Source organism: Sphaerodactylus townsendi, linkage group LG07, assembly GCF_021028975.2.
Source record: "Sphaerodactylus townsendi isolate TG3544 linkage group LG07, MPM_Stown_v2.3, whole genome shotgun sequence".
Taxonomy (NCBI): Eukaryota; Metazoa; Chordata; class Lepidosauria; order Squamata; family Sphaerodactylidae; genus Sphaerodactylus; species Sphaerodactylus townsendi.
In genome coordinates this window covers 98,419,234-98,438,341 of record NC_059431.1, presented here as the reverse complement: position 1 = coordinate 98,438,341, position 19,108 = coordinate 98,419,234, and the positions used below count along the sequence as shown (strand labels likewise).

The following is a 19,108-nucleotide window of genomic DNA, read 5'->3' as shown; positions in this document are numbered from 1 at the left end:
CTTCCATTAAGGGACAGGAGAACTTTTCCCCAGGCCTGCTAGCAATCCTACTTGAGATGGATTACATGCAGAGAGATGAGTGGTTGTCCAATGACTGCCCAATGACTTTGTGGCCCTTGCAGGATTTGAACCAGGGACATCCTGATTCACATCGCCATCAACTGCTGGCTTTTAATTCTAGAGGTTAGCCCTGCTAGTCAATAGCAGCAAATTCACAATGTTTTATTCATGAGCTACAGCCTGCGGGTTGGAATAAAACCCTGTCATTTTTTAAGATGTCACAAGTGTTTTGCTTATTTTTGTTGGCTGCATATTCAAAGGGAGGGAAAGCACCCCTCTCTGTTGCCTGAGCCTTTCAAGTAACCTGACACTGTTCTACAGCAGTCACAATCTAACCTAATTTAGTGTACATGACACCTCTTCCGTTTCAACTTTAAACGGTCACACGGTGCAGACCTGCACTCAGCAATGCTGGTTTCTCTTTCCCTCCTTTTGTGTGTTTCGCTTAATGCAGTTCTGGGGAACTACAAAGTCTGCTCACTTCTGGATTTTGCCACTACAGAGTTAGTTCTGCTTCTGGATTCTAACAAACTGTTGCTCAAATTGAAGAACTTCATGCAAGGTAAGCTGGCCAAACTCTATCTTTCTCCCCATCAGGCTTGGCCTGACTTCCCCAGATGGTAATTTTCCCTCTGTTTCCAGTCAACCAACTTGGGCTCCATGAAATGTAATACTAGTTTCTGGCCCGTTTCCCAGAGAGTTAATGTTCTTTGACCTTCAGAGGAACCCAGATAACATAAAAATAACTTTCCCCCATTAACAACAAAGTTTTCCAGAAGCTTCCCTAACAGGTATGATCTTAGCCAATCGGCAACAGGGGCAAGTACACTTGACTCCATGCTGGGAGGGGAACTGACCAGTCATCATGGCCCCTCACCCTGAAGGAGGGGGTAGAAGAACAGGCTGCTGCCACTGTTTATACTAGGATTGTCAAGCTTCAGGTAAGGGCTGGAGATCTCCTGGCATTACAGCTGATCTCTGGATTATACAGATCAGTTCCCTGGAGAAAATGGCTACTTTGGAGAGTGGACTCCAAAGGATCCTGCTAAGGATCCTCCCTACTCAAAACTTGTCCTTCCCCAAACTCCACCGCCAGGCTCCACCTCCAACTCTGCTGATATTTCCTACTTGGGAGTTGGTAACCCTAGCTCACACCCATCCTGTCTGGTGCCAGCAAGAGCTCAAGCCTACTTTGCACAAGGCGAGGACCACCCTTTGCTTGGTCCTGGTCTTGGGTCAGCAATGACTCTGGGACCCCATTGTAGAGTCAGCCCGGAGCATCAGAATCACTAAGATCAACCCTGTACCCAGGATTAGACTTCTCTTGAATTTGCCAAAGAGAGGCTGCTGAAGCAAAAGGCAAGAGAGCTTTCAATCAGTCCTGATCAACTTACGCCCCCTCCCCTCAGTAGCTTTTTTTAAAAACAGCAGGTGAGGAAGGGGCAATTGCAAAATGTAAAAACAATGCAGGCACTGCTCTATGATTGTAGCAGGAGAATTAAAAATTTGCAAGAGCTGCTTTCCTTGCCACAGAGATAGAATTTTAAGAAACTGCACCAGTTGGTGTTCTGCCTATCATACACCTATTAAATCATTATGTGTGTGTAGGATTGGGGGTGAGGGTGGGGAGTGCAGTATAATCCAAAGTTCAGCCTAAAAGTGAAGGAGGCCAGGATTTGCTGCATGTTGAAAAGGAATGGAAAATGAAATAATCTTACCTGTTCTGGCCTCTCACCAAAAGGATGGCCTGGCGATGGCTGTTTCCTTGTCCATAAGGGGATGGGGGTTTTTTTTCCGGGCAGTGTTTTGGGACCTGGTAGGTAAAAATTGTGACAAATTCCAACACTTGGTCATATTTACTGCAGTTGGAATGCATCACGCAAGGAGTTTTTTAGTCAGTGTGTGAAGAGATTTTGAGTGGAGTTCTATTCAAAGTGAGCAGATGTGTGTGGTAAGCTCCGTTCTCTGGTTGGTTTTAAAGCTACTCTGATTGAGGGACTGGAAAGTCAGATTGAATGGGAATCTGTACTGAGTCCCTGGTGTAACAAAACAGTCCCACTAAAAAAACACATAGATTGTTATTTTGATTTCTCTGAAAGGAATTCACAGTCAGATTCTTAAGTAGAGAAGCTTATGAGAGTGGTGGGTTTCTAATAGAGAAAAGAAATGAAATTGATTTTCTGAGAGATAGAATTAATTCCTGCTCTGTAAAGTAACATGGGGGGAAGACATATCTAATGGAGGGATTGTCTTTACAGTTTGTGTGAGGAAAAACTGTTTTGAAATACTTCCCTGAGGGTAATCTGAAGGACTTTCTAACTAAGAAAAAGGAAAACTGAATACTGAATATTATTTCACCAATACTTAAGTGTAAATATCTGTACATACCAGTCTGAATGTAACCTCTTAAACAAACCAAGCTAGAGACCTGAACTATATTGTAACCGAATACAAAGAAAGTTACAGTAACAACTTGAATATATTAACATCTCAACTTACCAACTACTTGCTTCCTAATATTTCCTATTTTACTGAAACCATTTTTGTTCTTGTAAATATAAACTTAATTTTTCCTCTTTTAAAGTTATACATCCTTTGGTGCCTCTAAGAAACCATAAAATAAACCCTTTCCCTTCTGTCAGAAGTATAATTTTGTGGTTTCTCAGAGCAGACCTCTGCCTGGCTGAGAGGTGCCCACACTGAGCAGTAGAAGCACTTAAAAATTATTATACAGATGGGAAAGCACACGGTGAAATACAACCTAAAGTACAACACTTTTATGCTACTGTTTTATTAAAACAGTTGACAAAGGGACTGTTCAGTCACAGCATAAACTGACAGCTGGAATTTTGGAGGGAAAATTTCCTCAGGGCACTTGTGGGTAGAGGGAGCCCTCCATGTTATGTTATAGCCTGAATGGCACAGTAGTTAGTTTCAGATCTGAGAGACCTACTAAAACATTTATAGTCTGCCTTTCCTCTGTGATCAAGGCAACTATGATAATAGCTATAGTCCAGGGGTAGGGAACCTGCAGCTCTCCAGATGTTCAGGAACTACAATTCCCATCAGCCTCTGTCAGCATGGTCAATTGGCCATGCTGGTAGGGGCTGATGGGAATTGTAGTTCCTGAACATCTGGAGAGCCGCAGGTTCCCTACCCCTGCGTATAGTCTGTCTCAGAAAATGATGTTAGTGGGATTGTATATTCCTCCACCACAGAATTCAACATGCCAGACCTTCTTTGTTGTAGAATGTTCTGCCAGGGTCCTAGTGCCAACCTAGCCCTGCTTTCCTCCCCTCCCCCCGCCGTCCATTTGAAAGTAACAATACATTTTGACATTCAGTTTAATTATACAACATAATCTTTTTGATAAAGGCATCATGTGAAAATGAATGATAATTCTCATATTTGTTCAGGACTATATTCTAATGCAAAAGCATACAATTTTCTCAACTGCTGCACTTCAACTGACCATACTATCATCTTTTTTCTGAAACAACATCTAAAATATCCTCAGCTAAAACCAAATATAAAATTGCAAACGTCAAATTCCCGCCTCCTTAAAAGATGCCTGCCATTTAAACCCCCTCAAAAGTCAGGCCTTGCAGTGCCTCCTGAAGATTTACGAGGGAGACCCCCTCACCTTTTCAGGAAGCCCATTCCGTAGAGCTGGAGCCATGACAGAGAAGGCCTGAGCTCTGTTTGGTGCCAGACGGGCCACTCTGTGGTGGTATATAGCCCATAAATGGCCACCTGATGACTATAGCGGGTGCACAGGTACATATGGAAAGAGACAGTCCTTCAAATATGTGGGTCTCAGGTCGTCATGGTCATAATCGGCAATTTCAGTTGCTCTGAGAAACAGGCGGGCAGCCGAGGCAACTGTGTCAAAGCGGGCAGCCTATGTTCCCAATGGCTAGCACCAGCCACAGTTGGGCTGCTGCATTCTGGACCAGTTAAGAGTTTCTGGGCAGCCCCATATACAGCGTGCTGCAGTAATCCAGCCATGAGGTTACAGAAGCATGGATCAGCATGAACAGAAGAGCTGAGTCTAGGACTTGGTGATGAAAAAGCTGGCATATCAGATGCATGATAGAAGGAGCTCCTAGCCACTGTTCCCAACAGCTTTTCAAACAGCAAGACAGGGTCCAGGGGCTCCCCCAAGCTTTCAACCTGCTCTGAAAAAGTCAATGTCACTCCACTTTAGCCTCATTACAATATCGGCCTCAGAATCCAGCTGTGAAGCTTGCTGGTTGATGCGTCAGCTGCTCTATCTCAGCAAAACCTACTCACAGTGTTGTTGGGCAAAATGGGGAAGAGCAGAGAGATAAAATTGACTATATAGAATGGCTGAAGCAGCAGAGAAAAAGATCCCCAGGATATTTTATTTATTTGGAATGGGACTTCTAGCTAGGTGTTGCACAAAGGCAGAAACGCCTAAAAGTTCATCATCTTATCAAGCAGCTATTTGAAGAGGCAGCATATAAAGAAATAACAATGGGCCTTTCCCCACTTACCTTAAGCCCCGCACTACTTGAGGAAAGTAGCGCGGGGTCCCCAGCACTCCCCATGAGAGGGGCAGCGACAGCGCAGCCGCCCCGACGCTGCCACTGTTGCGCCCCCTCAGCGTGAGGCATCCCTGGCACTCTTGCAAAGGGCGCCTTTTGATGACCGCAGGGTTATGGGGATGCCCGGGCGCGCGAGGGGAATGCCGCGCGCTGGGAATTGCGCGCAGCGACGGCAGCCGAGGGAAAAGTGGGGAAAGGCCCAATAACTGACCAGAAATACACACAGAGAAGTCAGCAGATGAAGATCAGTATTTCTTTGGAAATTTCAATTCCACCACTACAGAGATGCACTGTAAACTGTTACTACCTGTGGAAGTCTGTATATCTGGGTGCTATTAAAGGCACAGCTACTACTGTAGGGCCAGTTGAAAAGTTGGCAATGCCAATTAAGTTGATAGGAGAAGAACAGGAGTGGTATGAAAGGAAATGGTTTCTGGATAATGTACACAGTCTTTATTATAAGTTGTTTGCATTTATTTCAATGTTTGTTTAGTGTCCTGGGTCATGTGACCTTTTTTTGAAGGGTTATGACATGAAATTCACCAAGGAATAAAACTCGCCTTTGCTTCTCAGTGGCCAGCCCTTCAGTCTCATTTTTCAAATGAATGAAGCATGAGGAGTGTTGATTCAAGTGTTACAATGTTTTGTGGTTCAAACAAAGACCTTTGCTCACAGCAATATAAATTACCACCTTCACACTGTGGCACGTGGGATTATGAAGCTGTTCGAAACCAGACCACACCCTCCTGGCAGGATTCCCTGAAGCCGCTGGTTTGTCATCACCTGTAAAAGGTAACATTTCCTGATTCCACTGTTCCACCTTATGTTTTGTACCCCCTCCCTCCCTCCTTCCTCTTCTTTCCTATTAAAAAAAATACCACTCAGAACGAGTTTGGCCGCAGCGCCGGCTTAGTTTCTCTGTACACACTGAGGTTTCGGTCAAATCAGCCAGCTCTCTTTCACTGGGCGTACAGAGGAGCAAAAGCTACAGATACAACCGGTGCTTCTGCAACAAGCCGCAGCCAGATCAAAGCTGGCTGGCTTTGGAAAGCTGATTCCGAGCTTTTGGGCCGCTTGGGCAAGGCAGGCCCCTGAGAAGGTAAATGCAGGGACTGTGCAAGCAGGCCTTTTCTGGCTAAAATTGAATAGCACCACTGTTGCTTTGGAGAAAGGGCAGCAAAAGTCTGAATCGGCCACCTGCTGAGATTATCCACTTGGGGGAAGCTTACTGGTATTAGGTGAGGCAGACAAAGTGTTCAGAAGTAAGAGCGGACTTTTCAGGAGCTCTTCCAGAATGTGATCCAAAGGGAATGTGATCTAGATTGGAGGAGCAATTGCAGAGCTTGGAGGGTAGTATCAAATTGTTGAGGTATTTCTGTTGCTGGGCTGTGGGCTGCCAGCCTTTATTAAGTCTTTTCCTTGGTATCCTGGGGCTGTTTGGAAACTCGGTCAAGCATTCCTCAATTACAAGGTAGCTAGCTTCTTAAAAGATGCTTCATCTGCCACGGTTATTTTTCCCTGATATTGTCTGACAGCGGTAGGCAATCACCTTGGCACATATGGGAAACCATAGCACACTGGATTATTTCACTTGGCAACACAGCTCCATCCCAAAGTGGGGATATTGTTCAGTTGGGGTGGGCTCATGTCACAGCTGGGAGGCTAAGGAGCAGAACAGAAACCAGCCAAATCTTGATGAAAGGTCTTTTTCTGTCAATCCGCAATTGTTTACAGTTAGAATTTAGAGCGTGGTAGTTCTGAGATTGAAAGTTTGAGTGAGCCCCAGTAGGTCCCTGTTCACAAAGCATGTTTTAGGCCCAGAAATTGCACAGGTTCTGCTTTAATCTACTGCTTTCATATGTATTGACTGAAATGGGACATAGGAATCATAACACTCCAGTCTTGATCTGTTTACACTGGGCATTTCCCCACTCACCAGGATCCCCCCTATGCCGCGCGCTGCTCTCAGCGTGCGGCATCCCTGGTGCGTGCCCAGGCGTCCCCATGACCTCATCAAAAGGCGCCGTTTACAAGAGCGCCAGGGATGCCACGCGCTGAGGGGGCACGACAGCAGCAGCGTCGGGCGACTGCGCTGTCACCGCCCATGTCATGGGGAGTGCCCGGGGACCCCAAACTACTTGAAGAGAGTAGCGCGGGGCTTAAGGTAAGTGGGGAAAGGCCCACTGACTCCCAATTTGCTTCTGGGACCAATTCAAGGCTCTGTGAAGCATTATATAGCTGACACTATGGAGGTTCCTCCTCAGGAAGATTCCTATGACTCCATCATCACTGTCTTTTGCCAACGGGTGAAGTCTTTTTGGTTTGGTTTGGAGTTCCCTCCATAACTCTTATTCCCCCACTTCCATATTTTTGCACTTAGGTAATTAAAACAAATAAAACATATCTATTTTAAACACGATTTTAATGTTTAAATTGTCTCAATGTTTTACTGTCCAGAATGTTTTCATGCCTGCCATCTTGGGACCCCAGAGAATTTTAAAATACATAAAATGTTTTAAATATGGGGGTCCATAGAAATGTTTTAAGTAAATAGATAAAAATTCAGAGGTTTGCGTTTCAAAAGAAAAACCACTGACAGTTCATACTAAAATGTCTAAAGCAGTCATACTTCAGCAGCTCACGCCCTTGCCCCAAACCTCAAACCTCTGTATAAAGTATGTTTCTCTAAGGACCATATTTTTCTCCCCACCCCTTTGTTTACACCTCAGCATCTTCACTAATAACTATTGCTGAGTTTCTTTTGTTTTGGTTGCTGTCCGAGGGTGGGATTCCCTGAGCAATTTTCTTATTCAGTGATCACACCACACATTTGGCTGGGGTAGATCAGATTGGCCATATCCACTCTTTATTAATCATGCAGAAGCATGAGGCCAAGCAGGGGTCTTGATCTGGACAACTAAACATCACAGCGAAGCTCCTGCGGGCGGATGCCCCGTCCAGAGGTTTCGCTCTGTTGTGGGGGTCTGCCGGGTGGACGCTCCTGGCAAGAGGTGTTCTCCAGATGCCCTGTTCGGCAGGGCGGCTGCCTCTTGCCACTTCCTATCGTTCTCAAAGCGAGGGGGTAGCTCCCTAGCTCCCCTCCCCTGGCCCTTCCAGAACAATACCCATGCGTCAAAACCCACCGATGGCTATGATGATGTAACATCCATTAACAATTTATTGAAAACACGGAGAGGTGGATGGGAAAATTGCTAGCCAGCCCAAGCACATGGCCGGCACAAAGGATAGCTTGCTCCTTCAGCAACCCTCCCCTTCTCTGACGTGGGCAGCAGGCAGCCGCTATGCTGGTGTGCGCCCTGTCCTAGCATGGCCACTTATCTGCTTCCGCCCTTACTGAGGCTGGAATCAGCTCCTGAGCAGCAACCGTGGCCTGCGGTGATTCACAGCCATCTTTCTTGGACAAAAAAATGTTTCACTACCTTTTTCAGCAGGATGCATTGTCAGAGGACCTGGTTTGCATGGGGGGCAATATCCAATAGCACACTTAAGCAGAGGGCTAAACTAGACATTCCCACTTCCATGGGTCTGACCTGTAGTGGAGGCTGTAATATTAGTGCTGCATTTGGGCTGTTTGGGCACTTGTAGCATTTTTTAAATGGTCTAAGTTCAGATCTAAAATGGTGGCATCCACCGCAAGTCTGACTCATGGACACAGTAATGTCTAGTTTGGCCTTTAGAGGGCCCTAGGAACATGACCTCTTCTTCATTGTATGGGAAGCCCCTGGCTTTCAGGCTAGCGTTTTTACCTCTGTAGTCACCCTCATGTGGAAAGGGTCTCTCCTTAAGGGAAAGAAGGTTCAGAAATGTATTTAAAACTAATAGTTCTTCTCCACCTCCACAATCAGGCACATCATGCGGACCCCGGCAGCCATGATTGTGGGTATCGTACTAGGTCCCTGCGGCCTTATCTTGAACCTGACCAGCACTCTGGCTCCCAACTGGAGGGATGTGAGTCGGATCCCTGACAAGTCTTCTGATATTATCCAGCACCAGGGCATCTGGGACATCTGTGAGGAAACTCAAAGCATCCACGAGACCACGTGCAACATAGAAGACAGCCTCAACTACTTTTCCCAGCTACCTGTGCAAGTTTCCAAAGGGCTCATGCCTTCCGCTCTGGCAGTCCTTGTCCTAGGACTTGTTGTGGCTTCTCTGGGTGTACGCTGCTGGACAGAAACACCCCACTTCCTGCTGGCTGGACTGGGTGGCCTGTCGCTTTTCATTTCTGGGTTGCTGAGCCTTATTGCCATCTCCTGGTACAACCACGAACTCTACAACCTGCCCGTACCATCTGGCAGCACTTTGCAGGTAGGCTACTGCCTGGTCCTTGGTTACCTAGGTAGCTGTCTGGAAATTATCGGGGGCATCTCCCTTACCATCAGCTTTTCTCAGTGCTACAAGGAATGCAAGCTAAAGAAAGCTGCTGCAAATTACAATTATCCACCTGCCAAACAGCAAGACCTGGCTACCTCCACAACCGTTGCTTCCTCTTTTGACAACAAAGATTTTGAAATGTATAACAGGACTCCGACACCTAGGTCCTACACCAATGCTCTTGATGTATTGGAGGATGAGCGGGCCAGTAAGTACAGCTACAGGAGCAGGCCTCCCTGTGACTCAGATTTATAGCCCTACTCAAGGAGACCTTTGCAAGGGAGCACAAGGTTCAAGTGGGATTCAGAAGGAACTGTTATTACAGAATCATGTCAGGACAGTAAAGTATCCAATGGAGGCATGTCCACCAGCGAGTTTCCTATCAGTCAAATTTTCTTCCTACCTCTCTACAACAGGGTGCAGCATCTGTATTTCTTGCATCACTGGAGGATCTCAGAGCTTCATTTTTTGGGTACAGTTTCTTCAGTTGATGTTTCATTAAATGTTAGACATCAGATCACAACTGCGGAAAGAATGACTGCAGCAAATTTCTGCGAATGGAAAAACTGAGTGATTTTCACTGGTGTCCCCATGCTGTTCTGGGGGACTCTGTTTTGTCAAAGATTATTTTACATTGGTGTGATGGGAGAGTGGAAGAAGAGATGCTCCATGGAAAAAAAAACCCCACAGGATCCAAGCCTATCGATGTCTCCATCCACATAATTAGGAGAAGTAATCTTTTTCATCAGGAGCAAAGCCATTCATTTTTGTAAGCACAAGAACTCAGTACCTTTAATTAATGAGATGATGTGAATTAAAAGTGCCAAGTTCCTTGCCAGTTATTCCAGTGGTTTTGTAATTTTATTCATTGTCCACTCCTCATAGATCAATTGGATGGAGTACCTCCATTTTTTTCTGATCTCCATAAGCAAAAATACTAGAAACTTCCCATTTTAGAACATTAAAGCTGAAAAGGTAGGGAAGGGATCTAGAATATTCTTCAGGAAGCAACAGTGCCCTTCTATGACTTCAGTGTACTCAGAAGGGTGTAACTGTTTAGGATTGCACTGTAAGAACACATCACAGCAGGGTGTGACTGTGTATTCAGGACATATGAAAGTATCTTGTTTACAAATGGACAGGAAAACGCAATACACAATGAAGAATCACTTATGCACTAGTTTCACTTACCCCACCTATCTATCTTGTATGCCTGGTGAAATCCTGTACCCTCAAACAAAGACCTCTTTCTGCTCAGTCCTCCACTGTTTACTCCAACAAAGGCACTCAGAATATGTATTCAACAGCTAGAAGCTATGGAATGTTCACTTGTGCAGACAGTTTCAAGAGGACAGGTGTGTCAGTTTGGAGTAGCTAAACAAAATTCAAATAGCACTTTAAGGATAAAAAAATTGTGCAGGATATAAGTTTATACCATGGTCAATTTTCTTGCTCTTTATGGTCTTATTGGACTTAAATTTTGTTCACCTATGCAGAGGAAGTTTGTTAAAAGTAATACAGTGATTCTAGCTTTACTCATTTCATCTCACGCCTTTATTGGCATAAACAAATATAGTAAATTACGATATATAGCAGCTTAAAATCCCAGAAATGAATGACCCTGGTTAATAAAAGCAATAAGTGCAGTTGTTGTCTCTTAAAAATAAGCGCCAAGAAAGAGGCATCTTAGATCGTGATTTCAGGGTTACCATCATTCAGCAAAAAGCAAACTATGTAAGCAGGATGATGAATGTTTCTTGATGATAGTAGGGGATTAATCAACAGAGTGCACAGATCTGTGTTAAGTTCACGGTCCAAAAAAATACACGTTATTTTAAGTTTACAGTCCAAAAAATACAGGGTAGAGTATCTGATACCCAGAGGTGTATCTAGGGAAAATGGAGCCCAGGAACAAAATCTGAATTTTGCTGTTGCACGCACACACCCACACACACCCATGGGTGGCCTCCTCCCTCACCGTGACCAAACAATGATTTTTTACACCAGGTTGTTTCAAAGTCACTTTCACACTATAGAACATGCCCCAACTCACAAATCTGAACACAGCAATGGGCCCTGCCACGCAGCAAAAATAAAAAAAATTGAAAACGTTTTCAAAATGCTTTCAAAATCTTTTATTACTGCTGTGAAAAAAAATTATGGTGTTGTATCCAGTCTCCCCAATTGGGGGTCACAGCATCACTTTCAATGTTGTTTAAACTGGGGATCCCAGATTCTCACTTTAAGGTGGATTTAAAAGGAGAATCGGGAGTCCCTAGTTTAAACAAGTAATGCTGGAATCCACCCCCAAACAGCATCACTTTCAATGGTGTTTAAACTAGGTGGCCCCATCTCCCCAAGCCTGCCCCCGGCCTCCGGCCTCAGTGCTTATAAAAGTAGCTCTCCGAGGCCAGGGACGACAGACTCCCCTGCCCTGCCCCACTCCCCCCCCCCACCAGCTGGGCTTCAAAAAGGCATCTAGCATTATTTGCCTTAGCTATCCATTACTGAAATTAAACAATATGTAACACATTGGATCACTGTACATTCTGATGGACATGCTACAAGTTTGTTCCTGACTTCTCTTTAATGAATCGTTTTCCAACCATAATCTCCTCTGCACTGAAATTTCACTCTTAATGAGACTCTCTCTCTGTATCAAATAACTTAAGATGTTACATGAAAGATATTTTATGAAAACTGTCATCCTGTTAGCAGTAATTGGGTCCATCCCCATATTGGTGCCGTTATAAAACTAGCCAATCCCTGAGATTTGTTCAAAGATGCAGAGGTGGTCTTTTCAAGCTACTGAACCATATTCTCAGAACCAAAAAAAACAGTGATCCAATAGAAATCTTAATGAGCTCTGAAGGACTCTTCCAAATTCTGATGGAGGTATGGTTAAAAAAAAATCCTTGCCAAAGGTGAGGCTTGGGAAATTAGAGCAGCCCAGGAGAGAGCAAGCGAAGTGGGTACTCAGACACTGGATCTTAGCTTAGCTTGTTCCTGGCTTCCAGTGGGCATACATGGCCACAGCCAAGTGGGAAATTTACCAATAAATTAAATGGTCATTCTGCCCCTTTGCCTTCAAGTTTCCAGTTCCTCAGAGCAGGTTGTTATTTTGTATGGGATTTTTGATGATAAATGTAGGTTAAATTATCCTAGGAATGAAATATATTTTGTGGGAAACAATACACAGAAAAGCAGGAGCATGGGTAATATTCAGAGGTGTATCTAGGAAAAATGTAGCCTGGTGCAAAATCTGAGTTTTCCACTCCCCCTCCCCCGCACGGGTGGCCGCTCTCCACCACCACAACCAAACATTTTTTTTGCACCAGGTCTTGAAGTCAGTGTATGGACCCAGGGAGAAAGAGTAGGGGTGTGACTAAATGGCCGGGGACATTTGACCCCATATGTCCCCCTGGGCAGTACACCCCAGTAATATTGAATAAGATACTAAAGGTGACAAAAATAACACTGAGACACAAACCCTACCACCATCACAGTTTATTAAAGCAAAGTTGGCAGTTAAATCTTGGTGTGGCAGTTCCTATTGGTTGCAGAACACTGGTAAAACTGACAGTTCCTGAACCTGAGGACTGGTTGGTTGTATAGGCTAAAAGTGTTTGATGGCCAATGGGCACCGAATAAATTTATGACCTGGGAAATGTGGGGGAAGAGAGAAGCTGCCATTGAATAGCCATGGATCTAGGTTATAAATTATCTTTTCAGTGGTTCCAGACTGGATGGAGTTCATGCTTATTAAAGAAAAAAGTTCTGAATGATTCCTACATTACTTTGTGGCCAGTTTTCCTTGGCTGTTTCCTTTGAAATGATTTAAAATATTAAGATTCTGTTACTATAATAATGTTCCATTGTTTTCAGTCTCTGCATCTGATATATCTAGCTACGCCAGGTCTAGGAAAAATGAGATTATGGTGCTTCATTATTTGATCCAAGCAGAGAAGGTGGGACCACTTCCAGATTTGAGTCTACAAATAAGTCCATGCTGGGTAGTATAGCCAGTTTGGGCTTTTGCCAGCAGGCTGCTTTGGTTACCAAACACCCTGGCAGAGGAGTCTGTAGCAGACTCTGGCTATTCCCACTCAGCAAGTTCAAAAATCCTCCTTTCAAGACTGTGTTCAAGTCTTCCCACTACCACCAAAGTGGAGTCCAAGAATAGAATAAAGATAGTTTATGTGCTAAAGTGAAATTTTATAGCATGGGCATGAAGACTTGAAGACCCAGAAAAGTCTTTAATGAGGCTGGTTTATGGCGAGAAAGTATAACCTAAACAGATGCACTTAAAATGGCTTGAATAAAATTAAATTTTCATCTTACAAGCAATGGAGTTGGTATTTATAACCCACTTCTCTCCACTAGTAGGAGTCTCAAATTAGCTTACAATCATTTTCCCTCCCCTTCCCATAACATGCACCCTGTGAGGTAGGTGGGTTGAAAGAGTTCGAAGAGAATTGTGGCTGGCCCAAGGTCACCCAGCAGGCTGCATGTGGAGAAGTGGGGAAACCAACCTGGTTCACCAGATTAGAGACTGCCACTCTTAGCCCTCATACCATGCTGAGCTATGTTAGTACTTGCAGAGATACACAATAAGTATTGGATCAGTGGCAACTGTTTGTGCTTGTTGCTTCTAAGCAGTAAAGGATGAAACCCCCCAAAGTCTGGAGCAGAACACTTGTTTCTCACTCCAAGCATTTAAGCTCCATATTTTTAATTCAAAGGGGAGAAATCTTTGTTATTAATAGCTTAAAAAATGCATGAGAGCGTATCAATACTTCCTACTTCCAGAGCTTGAGAAGAATCCAAGCATATATGCTCTACCCCTTAACTAAAAAAAATTGGTGTTTGCTTTATGCAGTTCAAAAGAGATGATGCTACTTATATTAGACCAATAATTACAGGTCCATTCTTATGTCAGAGTCTTAGCATCTGATTCTAATATCTTTGATGTGTGACTGTGCTGGACTGCGTTTTAACTTTAGCTGACAGTTCAGTGTTTGTACCTACAACTGGCATTCTAAAAAGGAGATTGGAATTCTGTGCTTTTTGTACGCCCACCCCCAAATTTTTTTGCATAGACCCCAAAATGAGGTTAACTTTCTTGCAACACTAGTGATTTTTTTTAAGTGACTGCAATCCATAATTGGACACTGCTCATTTCCTACCTTTGCTTTCAGACTCTGATCTGCATCTCCTCCCTTATCATTTATTTTTACACGCTGCCTTTGCAAAACCATTTTGTGCATTATTGGATGTGGTACTTTGATACAAAAGCATTTATAGTTCATTGAACGACATCATCAGTACTTGCCTTTTGCAAACTGGTAGGCACTAGGACCCAGGCAAAGCATTCTACGACAAAGAAGGTCCGGCATGTTGAGTTCTGTCTACTATCACCTTTGTCTGGGTCAGAGTACATCTTTTGTCATCTGCTAGTGGATGAAAACTTTGTTTGATATTCTTTCAACAATTCCTATTAGCATTGTTTTTTGTTTTATATATTTAATATCTGTATTTTAAATGTTTTCTAATGTCTGAAATGTTTTCACATTTGCCACCTTGGAGACTCCGAACTGGGGGGGGGGGGGGGGGGGGGAGGCTGACATACAATGTTTTAAAGAAAGACATCTATTGGCTGAAGCACAGAGTCTTTACACTCTGGCAGCCTAACTTCTGAGATACTCTATGGCAATGAAGACATTGGTTTGTAGAGCTTTCTGCAAAAAAAGTAAACATGGATACTTTAATATAGTGGATATAAAACAGAACTAGTTGCATGGCAAACTTTTGTTCAAGATTTGGGAGAGAGAACGCCTAATGGCTTAATTTCTATTAATACAAGATCATGCTGCTCTGAAGTATGCCACAAAAACATAAACCAGGTATGAGTTGGCAATAAAAACAATGTAAATATCTTCTATTATCTATCTCCTATGATGTTGTGGTAGTAGTCTCAATCCATGGAGCCCTGTTGTTATTTAGTTTTGGAGTATGCAGACAGAATGCTACACAACACATTGTTTTTTCCTGAATCTGCACTTCAAGAACAAGAGTATGAGTATTTGCAAATATTTTATTTTCAGTTATATATCTGTGCCTTTGTCTGTTGGCAAGGGGGCTCTTAGTTCCTGTGGGAGAAAGAAACAAGTTTTAGCCCAAGTGGTGCTGCCACAGATCCATTTGTTTTTCTTCATTAAAATAGATGTGAGCACTGAATTTTTGAGAAGGCTGGGTTAAATAGGCTGACCAGGTGCAGCCCCAAAAGCTTGCTGCACCTTCATGTTACAGAGGATGCTATTTTAGGCTTACAACTGTGATCTGGCCAGCACCTTTACCTGCTCTGGTTCATATGCATCATTGATAACAGTTTCATTCTCTAAAACATTCTCTTCAAGCTCTCTGTCTTTCTGATAGGTTAGAAACCTAGTTGATGATGTACTTGAAGTCCTTGAGAAAGAAGGACAAAAGTTAACTATTAACAGACTGAAGCCCTGATGCTGCTATAAAACAATGGTGACAGTACAAAGGCTCAACAATTTTCCCATAGTTCCATCTATGCCATATTGCAAGTGAAGACTGTTTTGCTATGAAGATCTGAAGTTAAAAGGATCACAAATTGGAGTGGGCCTTTCTGTACAAATCTTTTAAAATGTTGTGAGGCAGGAAATAAAACATTTCCCCCATAGAATTCCACATTGTTTTTCCCCTTTGGTTCTGAATTTTTTTTGATTTCCAGCCTTAAAGCGTTTTCAGTCAATCTCCTTTAAAAATTATTCTTTTGACTAAAATGTTTTCAAAACTGCTTCACTGCTATATGATCCCCTTAAGGTGTTTTCCCTGCCTCTCTCCCTTCCCTGAACTCCTCCTCGGCACCATTTTCTGAGCTCCTCCTCGGCACGTTTTTTGGTCAATACCTTACTACCTTACTCCCTCTTTTACAAGGGAGAAGTAGAAGAGTTTGGATTGATACCCTGCCTCTCTCTTGTAAGGAGATTCAGGATGGCTTACAAGTTCCTTTCTCTTCCTCTCCCCACAACAGACACCTTTTGAGGTAGATGGGGCTGAGAGAGTTCTGAAAAACTGTGACTAGCCCAAGGTCACCCAGCAGACTTCATGTGTAGGAGCAGGGAAATGAATCCCATTCACTAGATAAGAGTGTGCCACTCATGTGGAAGAGTGGGGAATCAAACCTGGTCCTCCTGGTTAGAGTCCACCACTCTTAACCACTACACCGGATGTGAGGGTGATCTGGCTGTGACATCTGTCACCCCATTGATCACCAGGGTTGATTCGGCTAATCTGGCTGGGTAGGCAGGTGTCCCCTACCTCCCTCACTGCTCCATATGCGTCCTTCCCGAAGCTGCACACTCAGTGGAAGAGGACGACTATCCCAGATAGAAGCTGGGTACCGTTCTTTGGTCAAGGGTATACGATAGCTGCGCTCCCCTGCTAGAACCACTACACCACGCTGGTGTCACAGTGTGAAAAGCCCTGCCATTCCATTACTGCAGAACAAGCATTTGAGTCCTCTCACTGTCGAAACATGCAAGTGCCCCCCTTACATATGTGTTCCAAGAAACTGGCTCACCTTTCTCGCGTTCTTTGCTTCCAGAAAAAGATAAAACCTGCCGCAGCCGCCATAGCAATCAGTAAGATAATGATGATGCTCAGGATGACAGGACCTGACCTAGACCTGACTTCCACTTCACAGTACTCCCCACTATATCCCAATGAACAGTGACACTTCACTGTATCACCTTTAACGGTGCAGTCACCCCTCATGTTACAGGTCTCGCTGCTGCAAGGTTGGGGCTCCAGTCCACTTATCAACACTGCTTGTGTCACAACAGGCCATTCCCGCTTCTGTGCCGTCAACGGTGTGGTCTTTTGCCATCTGCTCACAGGAAGTGTTTGTGTTGTTGCCGTGGTGACTTTCTGGGTTTTAGACGTTTTCTTGTAGTACTGCGTTATCTCTGGTTGTACATACACAACCCCAGTAGTGGGTTCCTTGGCGGTGGCTTTGCCAGAAGTGGTCTTAGTAGCAGCCTGAGATACGCTTGGGATCTGTGGCCTCCCGGTGACCTGTGAGCGCTCCCTGTCAGGGTAGGAGCCTGAAGGGAGAAAACCGTTAAACTTGTCATCAACGTAAAATAGCTGGGTGGACACAACCTAATGGCAGCAAGATAGCTGTTCATTAAGATTACATATTTTCAAAGGCTGTAGTGCACATTGGTTTGAAAAAAAATCCCAGAGATTGTTAGATAAGCTTTTAAGAACAGGTATGATGCTTGGAGAGAAGGAAGTGGGAGGGAGCAGTTAGCCGCAAGCATGGCCAACTCGAGGTCCGTGAGGAAATCTGTTGGGCGAGATGCTGGGCATTTGGAGACCGCTGCTCCTCATCACATACAAGTAAGTTCCCAAGATTCTCTTGGAAGAGGAAATTAATAACACTGGCTTAAGTCTGTGGAATCAACATGCCCTACTAGATAGGTATCTGGTTCATTTTTATTCTGCCCTTCCGCCCAGTTAGCTCACATTATTTGCCTTTCTTCCATTTTTATCCTCACAACAACCTTTGAGTCAGTTAGACAGAAAAAGCACGACTGGCCCAAGTTCACCCAGCAAGCTTCCATGGGGCAGCAGGGACGTCCAGATCTGGCAACTTTACTGGGTTTACTGGTCTGGCCTCTGTACCGAACTTTTCACATCACGCACTGTGGTGGTAAGGAACGTCCGATTCAAAAACCATAAATATTGTAGTGTCATAAAATGGAATATGAGTTTTGAGACCACGGCTGAATCATAAGCTGTTTACTTTTCTAACCATATTGTATCTGCTTCATATAACATTCAACACTACTGGTGAACAGAAAAAGTGTTTCAGTCCTTAAATTAGTTCAGAGTGCATCCATAGCTGGAAGATGCAACTCTGTGTTGACATTTTCATGCCTTAGTTGTCGCTGCCCACTTCTACATGTTCAAGATTATGAAAATAGTCCTTTTCCATCCAGCACTGATTTCACTTGGACGGTTAATAGCTGTACCTTCATTCATTACCACAAAGATACAAAATGTGCGACTTAGGCAACGTGCGCAGAGCGGCAACCGGAAAAGATGGGAACTATCCGAACAAATACTGTATACACTTGGCGTATGCACGCCCTGGGACGGATGATTCAACTTTATCCATTTATTTTAACGTGTTTGTTTGCTAGTGGATGGTCAGTGGCAGGTTCTGCAAATATATGGTGGTGATTTTATTGTTAAGCAAACTGCTCTTCATACCACCATGGAATAGCAAACAATACATTCCAGATATTGATTGTTATTATCTGGCTTTCACACTTAACCAGTTCTTACCAACCTAATTTTCCACTGTGTTGGGAGGAGGAGGGAGGCACTGAATACTACCTTAACATTAAGAAGTGGGTCCTACCAAGACTGGGGATGACTTACAGCCTCTCTCATCAGATCCATCAGAGCAATCGAGGCGACGATCGCAGATTTGGGCCATTGTAATGCATTTGCTGTCATCCGCACAAGCTCGGAATGGTGGCAAACACTTCATTGCTTCAACACACTCAGTGCCACGTTCTAGGTTATACCCATGGGCACACTTGCAGTTCCTTCCTCCTGGAACTGGTAAGCAGAGTTGGCTGCATCCACCATTCTTTTCTGCACAGCCATTGCTACCTGCAAGCAACAGCAGAAATGTTAACTGCTTCAGAGTCATCGCTGTATCCCTCTCAAACTGGCAGGGAAATCAGAAGTGTATGGTTACTTAATGGCCAGAACAGCACTGCAGATGCAGGGATGGAACCACTGTTACAACAAGCATGCATAGATGCCCAAACTTCTGGAGTCTGCTCAAATTGGACAGAGACTGAAAGACTGAAGGGTCCCCTCAAAGGGTACAGTCACTAACCAAAGCCGGTGGCAACATACCCTGAGGGAGGGTAGATGCTAGGGCTCCTGAGAGGGCCCACTATCACAGATTCCCTCCCAAACACATTCTGCCCTGGAAGGACTTGCAGGTGTTGCACGATTTTGACTCTCCTGGAAGG

The 19,108-nt window shown here is 44.1% G+C and overlaps 2 protein-coding genes across 4 annotated transcripts in view; one reads left to right on the top strand and one right to left on the bottom strand.

Moving 5' to 3' along the window:
* The first annotated feature begins 465 nt into the window (after nt 1-465).
* Nucleotides 466-9,856, top strand: CLDN23 (claudin 23). Of its 3 annotated transcripts, none has more exons than XM_048504030.1 (3): nt 466-622; nt 5,304-5,420; nt 8,495-9,856. In XM_048504030.1, the coding sequence occupies exon 3, from the start codon at nt 8,502-8,504 to the stop codon at nt 9,276-9,278; it is 777 nt and encodes a 258-aa protein (XP_048359987.1). In that variant the 5' UTR covers nt 466-622; nt 5,304-5,420; nt 8,495-8,501; the 3' UTR covers nt 9,279-9,856. The 3 variants fall into 3 exon arrangements, with proteins under 3 accessions (XP_048359987.1, XP_048359988.1, XP_048359986.1); XM_048504031.1 differs by having other exon boundaries at nt 5,202-5,420; XM_048504029.1 differs by lacking the exons at nt 466-622; nt 5,304-5,420 and adding an exon at nt 5,511-5,727.
* Nucleotides 9,857-14,801: 4,945 nt separating this feature from the next.
* Nucleotides 14,802-19,108, bottom strand: part of LOC125436159 (low-density lipoprotein receptor-related protein 2-like) — a 46,940-nt gene continuing 42,633 nt past the window's right edge. Inside the window, exons 27-30 of the mRNA XM_048502873.1 lie at nt 18,501-18,737; nt 16,633-17,155; nt 15,380-15,491; nt 14,802-15,172 (exon numbers count right to left, since the gene is read on the bottom strand). Coding sequence (XP_048358830.1) covers nt 15,128-15,172; nt 15,380-15,491; nt 16,633-17,155; nt 18,501-18,737 — 917 coding nt within the window. The 3' untranslated portion in view covers nt 14,802-15,127. The remainder of the gene's footprint in view (nt 15,173-15,379; nt 15,492-16,632; nt 17,156-18,500; nt 18,738-19,108) is intronic.